We start from the raw sequence: 10,042 nt of genomic DNA on the forward strand, positions 1-10,042 counted from the left end.
CTGCTGTTTCTAAAGGCTTTTTTTTTTTCCCTTAGGAGCTGGTGTGGGTCGTACAGATTTCATTTGAATACAAGGAAAAGGACCCAGAGACTTGTTCTTAAAATGGGTGGGAGAGAAATACAACTTAGAAAATGACTCTCCTATTCCAGCTTTCATCAAGCTAGGGACAAATTTGCCTTGTATTCCTCCTGGGCCAAGTTTGGAAAAAAAGCAGCTAGGGGGTGGGGGTAGGGAAAAGAAAAGCCACATAAGCAAAACAGTGCAGCTGACCCTTCCAGAGGCTCAGGTTTTTGCTGTTTTTCCGTTCTTTGTATACGGACACATAAAAGTAACCACTGTAGATGTCCTGCTTCATCTTATTCTGTTAAATGTAATACTGTAATAGAACTGGAAGGTGACAGCTGCTCTCTTTACATCTAAGCTGGATCGCGTCAGCATTTCATTCCATTGCACCTTTCCCTTTCTTTTCTCCTTGCAGCAATATTCGTTGTTTCAAGATTGACCAGCCCTCAGCTGGTGATGCTTCAGGAGCTCCAGCAGTGTGGAGTCACGGTTATACAGAAGCATCAGGAGTTAAGAACAAGTAAGACCTGAGTTTGTTTTTGTTACACAAGCGTCCTAGCAGCAGAGCGCCTCTATGCTGATACAAAGAAACCCTTCTTTCAGTGAAAGTTTGGGGAGATTTTGGGCCTCACAAAGGCAGAGGCCGTGCCATGACTTATATTTGTATACTGGGTCCCCGCCTGGCTCTCAACTTTCTTCTTTGTTAGAGATGTTGCTAAGATACAAGTGTAACCAACACATTTTGTCTATGCAAGACTCCAGTATTTGCAAAAGATCTGAGTGAAAGCATTTTTCTCTTTGGAAAGCTGCTTTATCTTGAGCTAAAGGATGTTTACCAACCAAATCAGAGATACTAAAGGAAGAGGTAGAATGGCCAGACTCTGAATATTCATAGTATGTGGAACTTCTGTGACTAAGGCAGCACTTGACAAATAACGTACCAAAAGTCTGGCAGTTCTTGTGTTGCTGGCTATGTGATGAATCTTTCTTTGTTCCTTAAATACCTTTTTAGAAATCTTCTGCTACCAAGGTTTCCCTAGCAAGTGCCAGCAAACCTTTACTCAGTGTTAGCTAAGCTAATATAGCAGCTAACTTGGTCGTCACTGTGTTAAATGGTAAAAATGGCTTTTGGAGGGGCAAGTGCAGTTTCAATTGATGTTGTTTTGGGGCATACTTGTTTTTAAAGAAAGGACTTATTTCGCATGCTGAAAAGGAGGAAAAATCCTGAGGGCTTGAGTTTTCAGCATAGTTCTCTCCACTTACCAGTACTGTTAAGTGGGCCTGATTCTTCTCCGCAGGTCAAAATGCTTGTGAACAGTGCATGTTAAAACTAGCTATCAGACCAGGTTGCATTTTCCTGGCCAGAATGACGAGAAGTTGGTGTAACGATCTTAATATGGTCCTACTTTGTTTTGCTAGGCTGTGTGTGGCAGCGCTTTCAGCCAATAACTTCTGCGATAACAGGGAGGCACTTTATGGCGTTTTTGATGGTGACCGCAATGTGGAAGTACCATATCTCCTGCAGTGCACAATGAGTGACATCTTGGCAGAAGAGCTACAGAAAACAAAGAATGAAGAGGAATACATGATCAATACTTTCATCGTTATGCAGAGGTGAGTCTTGGACCTGTAGCCTTTCTTACCTTATGTGTGCTTACTGTGCAATTTATTTACTTTCAGGCTGGACACCTGCTCTTTTCTTGCTTCAAAAAACAGGAGAGAGGAAAAAAGGCCTTGGTACCTTCCTACTGTGTTTTCTCTTACTGCTTTTTTTTTTTTTTTGTGAATATTCATACCCTCTGTTCCTTTCAGGTGTGGGAGGAAAAAATCCCAACACTTTCCCACCTATCCAAACAGAATAAAACACTCTCCAAATTCTTAAATGTTCATGACTAAGCAGTGGATGGAAGTTTTACTCTTTTTGGTTGTTGGGTTTTTTTGTGTGTTTTTTTTTTTTTTTAAAGTCTTACTACTCTGAATTGGCAGTAGCCAAGGTAGTGGTGTGAATCTCTAGATCATCTTTTAAACTTTGTTGCTACTACTGACTGCAAAGCCTGGGCTGGTCCTTTCTGTTTCTCTGTATCGATTCAGGTTATGTAAGGGCACATGACTATTTAAACCGTATATTTTGACTCCTTAAAAATGTCTGTTTCATGTTATCTAAGGTCTCATTTGACCTGAGAAGGAATATCGCTTGAGCGAGGCCCAACTAAAGAGATATGATAGCTATGACTGTAATAGTACCTGTATCTGATGATTTGGAACTAGTATGTGTTTGTGTGTGCTGTTCTTGACAGAATAAGAAACTGTGCCTGGGGAAACACTGTTGAGTGAAAGAGGAGGAGGAAGGGGATTGAACAAAAGAGAAGAAAGAGGTCAGGGAAACAATGGAGAAAGCAAATAAGCAGCTTAGCAACTCAGGAAATGGATCAAGTTAAAAGTAGCATCACTTGTCATTCCGTTGCTGCCTCTTTGGAGAGGAAAAATAATCAAATTCTGATATCCGGAAGTAGGAGCAGTAGGGTGGTCTGAACCTTCCAAACACGAGAAAAAATGCCTCCCTCCCATCGTTGCTTGTGACACTGCTTCATTGAAGTTAGACCTGTAGCTGAAAAAAATGTTGCATACTTAAAATCTTAGTTTAAAAAAAAAAAGAAAAACTAAATAAACTGAGCATTGGAAGTACTTAAGTGAGTCTGTTTACTACTAATGGAATTTCACAGGAATGTGGCATTCCTGCAGAAAGTTTTAGGTTTGGGTTTTTTATCGTCCCAAGTCAAAATAAGCTAATCAGTCCTTTGGAGAAACAGAAATAGTATTCATTCTAGTTGCATTTAACCATTCATTGAGGATTATTACAGATGTTCTGCAACATTCTTAAAGTGCTTTTAAGTGCTTTTTTGTTTGTGTTGTGTGTGGTGGTTTTTTTAATTAATTGAAGCTTGGCTACAAGTGTATTTACACACTATCTCCCCAGTATTCTGAATCAAAAGTTTTTCCCAGCAATGCCTGGCCTTAATATAATTTTAGTAGGCTCCATAATTCAGCTTTGAAATTACTGTAGGAGAAGGCCCCTGCAAATGAAGTACTGGGAAGGAGAAGTGTTTTTTTCACAGTCCTGTTTGAATTTAAACAAGTACAGCTAATAGTATTGAAATGAATGTACGTTCTAATGACAAGATTTTGAAATACTCTATCCATAGGGTGTGTGGGGTGTGTGTGTTTTTTTTTTTTTTCCGCCCTGTGAACCCTGCTAGAACAGCAGGCCTTGTTTTTAAAAACATATAATAGAAGCGTGCCTTCTTACAGTGGAGTTAACTGCTGTGCCTTGTTGCTCATTTTGATACTTTTTTCAGAATAACGCTCTGTAATAAAACACGCCACTGAAGAGTGAACTTCTGACTTAGCTTTTTGCTTAAAAATAGAGAGTTTCTAAAGCTAAAATTATATAATAAAGTTTGTAGCTTAGAAGCCAAAGCTGTGGCTAGACAACATGGACCTATTTTTATGAGGGTCCTGTTTGTCTTTACCTGAACTGATGTAATAGCCTTCAGTACTTTTCTAACCCTCTTTATTTCTCTCCATCCAATTTCTAATGCAAACTCGTTTAAGATTTAGAGGAAGAGAGCATACCATGTAACTCCTAGGAGTGCAAAGATTTTTCTGTTCTGAAATTGAGCAGATATGAGTACGTACATCTCAATGTGAATAGCATGCTTCCTGAGAGTTATATGTGATTATTGTGGCACTGTGGCTGCATTGCACAATCTGCAGCGGAGACTTTTGGTTTTTTGTCCCAGTGGTGCAGTAGAGTCAATGCCCTAATGCTTGTGGTTGCAGAATACTGATTGTTTCTCCTTAGTACCCATAACACATGTTTTCCAATGAATTGTTCAATAATCGTTTTGTTTAAATTCCAGGAAACTTGGAACAGCTGGACAAAAACTTGGAGGCTCTGCTGTCCTTTGCCATATAAAACATGATCCCATGGACCCTGGTGGATGCTTCACGTTAACCTCAGCGAACGTGGGGAAGTGCCAAACTGTTCTCTGTCGGAATGGGAAACCTCTGCCGTTGTCCAGGTGTTATGTGATGAGTTGTGAAGAAGAGCTGAAGAGGATTAAGCAGCATAAGGCCATTATCACAGAGGTTAGGGAACTATGATGTTGATAAAAGGAGGACTGTGGCAAGTTGCAGCTTTCTTTGAGGGTATTTGCACAGCAATATGTGAAATTAGATGACCATATTAATAACTTCTAAGAGGTGATGTTAGTAACATGGATTCCACAGTAGCTCTTTTTCTTTCAAGATGATTCATGTCATACAGTCACATTACTGTCCCATCCCGTTACCATGCTGCATTGTGGTTAGCTTCAGAGAGTGTACGACCGTGAGCATGTTGTGTCGCAACAAGGAAGGCAAGACCCTCCTCCTAATTGGGAGAGGAATTGCTATGCTGGTGTGGTCATGAAGAGCCCCTCCAATCCAATAGGATAGTAGAGCTGAGCACTTGGAGCAATGCTGCCGTTCTCCTAGGAGACTCCTTACTGTCTCTCCTGACAGGCTGAATTTGCTGTCTGAGCTCATGGGCTCCCAGAGCTGTGCTCTGACATGCAGCTCCTGAGGAGAGCCCAGAGGGAGAGACCATCCTGTGCTTCAGATTGGAAGCACTGAAGGAGCTATGGAAAGGTTTATTTTCTTCCCTGGACCCAGCAGGCAGCTAGTCAACACAAGGCATCAGCATGGGGGACTGGCTGCAGGCCATGACAGAGGAAGAAGGCTGCTCGCTCCCTTCTTACGAGCCTGAAGCCACCGCTGTCAGTTTTCTTTTGCCTTGTGTAACACATGCATAGGAATAGGAAAATATTGTATCCTCTTAATGGGGGAGGAAGGGGCAGAAAACTGACTGCGGTACGCACGTGAGCAGGGGTACGTGTGTGGAACAAAACGTGTGCCTATTAATCTTGCCAAGGAAAGGTGACGCCTGGAATCTCAAACGTGACAAGTTTGAAGGGAGTCACTCTGTAACATAGCGTGCATCACTAAGGCGCTCTCATTATGCTGCTTCGTAGAGCAAAAGGGAAATTTCTGGGCTGAATCTTAAGATGACTCACTGATTTCATGCACTTTGATGGCTTATCACTTCTGTCAGGCTTCTAATGGGGAAGTTAACAAGCCAACAAGATTTTTTTCTTTTTTCTTTTGAGTGGTTTTAAAGGGGAAGCTCTTTTTAGTCTTGATTCACTTTTCTGTCTGTGTTTGCTTCATGGTGACCACTGCTGTCATCAGCTGGACCAAATGAGTGTAAACCCTTGCATTTGTTGTTGTTCTTGAATACCCTATTAGCGGGAGCGCAGCTACCCCCACCAGGCTGGCAGATAACCAGGCTCACCGTCTCAGATGCTTGCTCTGCTTATTCTGGCAGCTCAGATTCTAAGCAGGACGGGATCCTGGGATTTGGATATGCATGGGATTTACTTTTCAAATATGCCCATTTTTAATAGTGTTTTCCCTTCAGATGTTACTCCCCCTCCTCTTAGAAATGAGTTATCTAAGTGGAAGTGTAGTAAGTAATTGGGGCATGTAAAACATTTCACTACCGCTCAGCTGACAGAGAAATGCAGACTTGCACTCTGCTATATTTGACTTGTGTGCTTCATTTAAAGCCTTCTTTTTAATGAACTCTTGTTTCCAAAGTGATGAGCCAAGATGAAACCTACATTGTTACAGCTGCAAGAGAAGAGTCATAACTGAATGACCTGCAGCTATACCAAATGGATATGTGTGTGATCTTGTCCCATATAAAGCCAAATCTCGTGGATGGGGAGGGATAAGTCTGACTCATTGGTAAAACAGGCCACTTGGCTCTCGCAGCTGCAGGAGGAGAATAGATGGCTCTTTGTTGCAGACTTCTACTTTGGTCTGTGCATAGGTGATACTGATGACAAATCAGTAGGGTGTAGGATGCTTAGCACAAGATTGGAAACCAGCCATTGCTCTGTTTTATCTCAGCCTTGTCACCTTCTTGCAAGTCGCTTTGCTCCTCCATTTTCTCATCTGTAAATGGCTGTGTTTGGGGTATTGCAAAAACAGATATCGATTAAAACCGGAGGCAGTGCAAGTGTTGTGTATCCTTGTCTGCTTTGTTTCCAATTTCCTTTCCTTTCTCATTTCAGGATGGCAAAGTGAATGGTGTGACGGATTCCACAAGAATCTTGGGATACACATTCCTTCACCCAAGTGTTGTACCGCGTCCTCACGTCCAGTCCATTACCTTAACTCCACAAGACGAGTTCTTCATTCTGGGGAGCAAGGGGCTGTGGGACAGCCTATCAATGGATGAGGCAGTGGAAGCAGTCAGAAATGTGCCTGATGCGTTGGCAGCTGCGAAGAAGCTTTGCACTTTGGCCCAGAGTTACGGCTGCAACGACAGTATCAGTGCTGTCGTGGTTCAGCTCAATGTGACGGAGGACAGCTTCTGTTGCTGTGAACTTAATGGGGTTCCTCCCCCCAGCCCAGGCATTTTCCCCCAATCTGTCAACGTGGTTATCAAGGACAGGCCAACAGATGCACTTGGGATGCCGTCCTCAAGCAGCGGCATGGCTTCGGAGATCAGCAGTGAGATTTCCACCTCCGAAATGAGCAGCGAGGTGGGGTCCACAGCCTCTGATGAGCCTCCACAGGTAGCCATGAACGAGAACAGCCCAGCCTACCCTGGGGAGCAGCGCTGCATGCTGCACCCAGTCTGCCTGTCCAATTCTTTTCAAAGGCAGCTCTCCAGCGCCACCTTTTCCAGCGCCTTCTCCGACAACGGCCTTGACAGTGATGACGAGGAGCCAATTGAAGGGGTGTTCACAAACGGCAGCCGTGTGGAAGTGGAGGTGGACATCCACTGCAGCCGAGCAAAGGAAAAGCAACTACTCCAGGTGCCTGCGGAAGCCAGCGACGAAGGTATTGTCATCAGTGCCAATGAAGATGAGCCCGGCCTTCCCAGGAAAGCTGAATGTTCTGCCACGGGCACGATAGGGCGCCGACGGGGCAACGGTTCGGTGGCACCGCAGGAGAGGAGCCATAACTTAATTGAAGTTGCAACAGATGCCCCGCTTAGAAAAACAGGGGGCTACTTTGCTGCTCCGGCACAGCCAGATCCAGATGACCAGTTCATCATCCCACCGGAGCTTGAAGAAGAGGTCAAGGAAATTATGAAGCAGCACCAGGAACAACAACAACAACAGCAGCAGCAGCAACAGCGGCAGTATCAGATGGACCACCTGGCAGACTATTACGATACACCACTATGACCCACTCTACTTACTGCTCAAAAATAAACTAACAAACAAGGAGACTTGAGTGCAGGACCCAGTGGGCTCACATTACAGCAGGGGTTATCCTTTTCCTTTATACACTTCCTTTTCCTTATCCTGCCGCTACAGATGACTGCAGCTTTTCAGTTTGTTAGGTTTAATATTCATTGACTTTCTTCTAGAGATGCTTTACCAGTAAGGTTTAAAATAGTTAACTTTCCCTTAACATATCAAGTATTAAAAAAAAAATACAAATAATGAAAAGGTTTAATATATTGCTGAGAAACAGATGATGATGTAATATTTTTTAAAATGGCTTGTTTGTTTTGTTTGTTTGAAAAGCAGGGCAGTAGCCAGTGCTAAATGATTTAAGTAATATTGTAATACTGTATTTCTTTGAGAGAAAAGGCTTTTTTTGGTCTTGAAAATGATAGACATTTGTAGAATATGGAGACTAACTCCTAGGAGTTGCTTTACTCTTTCAGGTGACTTAAGTCACTGAGATTCACTAATTTTCTCTGAGAGAACAGTTGATTGGGAAATTACTGTAAATAGCTCAGTGTTGTATAGTGATGCTTACATGTTTTGTAGCCTTGGCATTAAGGACACAACCTGAAAAACTGACCTTTTTTCTTAAGCAACTCTTTGGGCCATGGTCATTGAACATAATGGACTGAGTGACTGTGCACAAGTTAGCTAGAAGTTAGATGGTATAGACCATTTAAACAAAAAACAAAACAAAACAAAAAAACCTTTTTCCTCTGATCTCTTTCTTTTCCTTACTTTTACAGATACGTTTTGTGTTCCTTATTGCTGCCACAACCAGCATGATTGTATAGAGCTCATTTGCTGTAGAACATTTACATACCGAGAGTTATATTAAAGCAGAATGCACAAATGAACATGTCATAATTTTTGTTATAATAAATATGAAATTTACAAACGATGCGTGCTTTTATGTCCGAGTAGCTGAGCAGGAGTTTTTGAACAGTGGTTTGCTATGGTTTACCAGGATGCTGCAGTCTCAGTTTAAACTGGAAAGTGATTTAAAAAAAAAAAAAAAAAAAATTTTTTTAATCGGCAAACATTTTTACAATTGCAGATGCTCATGTATATTTTTAGACTTTCTAGTAAATAAGTCACCCAATATTTCGAAATACAGAACGTCCCTTAAAAGATACTAAGCAACTCTTTGATGGAGGAGTTAACATGTTATTTTATTTTCTTTCCTAGTACTAATTCAGCGCTATTGATTTGCCCTTCACCACAGTATTGACCACGCTAGAAGACTGAAGAGGAGCTGTGCTCTGACTCTCTTCCACTGGGACTGAGTAATTGAAGACAGAAATGATGGATAGTATGGGCTAAGAAAAGGGAGAAAGAAAACATTGAATATGGGGAGAAGAGGGAAAATGTAAAGAGAAGGTGGAAAAGCAAACTTAAAGCTGCATACATAAACTCCGATTTGGTTGAATGTTTTTGAATAAACCTGAGTTTAATAACAGTTTTCCCTTCAGGAACAAAATGGCATTTTTTGTGATTTTTTTAGGGGAAAGGAGGCACACCCGTTTTCAATGTTGCCTCCAGCCAACAACTTCACTTGTTATTCTTTAAAAAGTAAAACTTGTGTCTGACCGTAACCGTGTCTTGCTCCTGCTTTGCATTCAGTCTGCATTTTATGACAGAACCATGGTACAGACAGGCTGCTGTCCGTATTCTTTTCCAAGATGACATATCCAAGGTCTATCAGGATTGCCTTTAAGAAGCTGCTGAGTTGCTTTTTCTTAAGTAATAACAACAATTGGCAGAAGAGGAGTAAACGCAAAAATATATGGTTTGGTTTGCAGCACTCTCTATTATGGATCTACTGTAGAACGATAGTTTGAACATGCCTATTAATATCATTAATGAGATCAGCGGGCACCTGCACAGCTGTAGAAAGATCATACTTTACTGTAAATTCAGCTTCAAAATACCACTTTCTTTTTTAAAAAAAGCTCATTAAATAATGCATTGAAACAAAATAGATTAATAGTTTATTGGCAAGTAACGCTGTGTTCTCTGGTAAGCAGTTTTTTAATTTTAAATTGTGTTAATGACTCCTCTTTCTTTGGTGTGCTTGGAATGTGTTATAGATTTTGTTATTTTATTGTCTTCTGCCCTTCTGTTGCTTGAACCTAAAGGTGCTAATTGGCAAGGACACTACCAGGGCTTAGGAAAGTGATTACAAGTTTAGGATTTCCTGCGCAACTTGGAAAAAGGAGTTTCCTTCTGTGTAGGATCCACTGCTGCCAAAGCAGTAATGTTGCTGTTGCTGTCTGTGGTACCTGTTCATAGTAACATGTCTCTGACGCTCTGCATATGCAGTGCTTTTGTGAGAGAGAAATGAAGATCCGACCAGGGATGAAAGGGGACTACTTCATATGAGCCCAAGTCTGGCCCAGCAGCCTTCTGAATTCACGCTCCGTGCTGCACCCTTTCCTAATGTGAATAGGAGAAGATGCACACAGGCTTTATACAGAATTTCTCTTTTCTTCATTTGGAAGACAAATTCCAATAACTGTCCAGGCTGTAGCTTTAGCTGTTTACAGGAAGCAAATCAGTTTCTCTCCTTCTGCCCTTGCCTTGAAGCATAAATTGCTGGTCAAAACCAACAAAAACTACTAAAAACTACC

At 41.7% G+C, this 10,042-nt stretch overlaps 1 protein-coding gene across 1 annotated transcript in view; it reads left to right on the forward strand.

Annotated features, from left to right (window-relative positions):
• Positions 1–8,313, forward strand: part of PHLPP1 (PH domain and leucine rich repeat protein phosphatase 1) — a 150,996-nt gene extending 142,683 nt beyond the window's left edge. The window contains exons 14-17 of the mRNA XM_068931584.1: positions 479–583; positions 1,483–1,677; positions 3,984–4,212; positions 6,240–8,313. Of these exons, the coding sequence (XP_068787685.1) occupies positions 479–583; positions 1,483–1,677; positions 3,984–4,212; positions 6,240–7,364 (1,654 nt within the window). The 3' untranslated portion in view covers positions 7,365–8,313. The remainder of the gene's footprint in view (positions 1–478; positions 584–1,482; positions 1,678–3,983; positions 4,213–6,239) is intronic.
• Positions 8,314–10,042: the final 1,729 nt, after the last annotated feature.

Source organism: Struthio camelus, chromosome 2 (genome assembly GCF_040807025.1).
Source record: "Struthio camelus isolate bStrCam1 chromosome 2, bStrCam1.hap1, whole genome shotgun sequence".
Taxonomy (NCBI): Eukaryota; Metazoa; Chordata; class Aves; order Struthioniformes; family Struthionidae; genus Struthio; species Struthio camelus.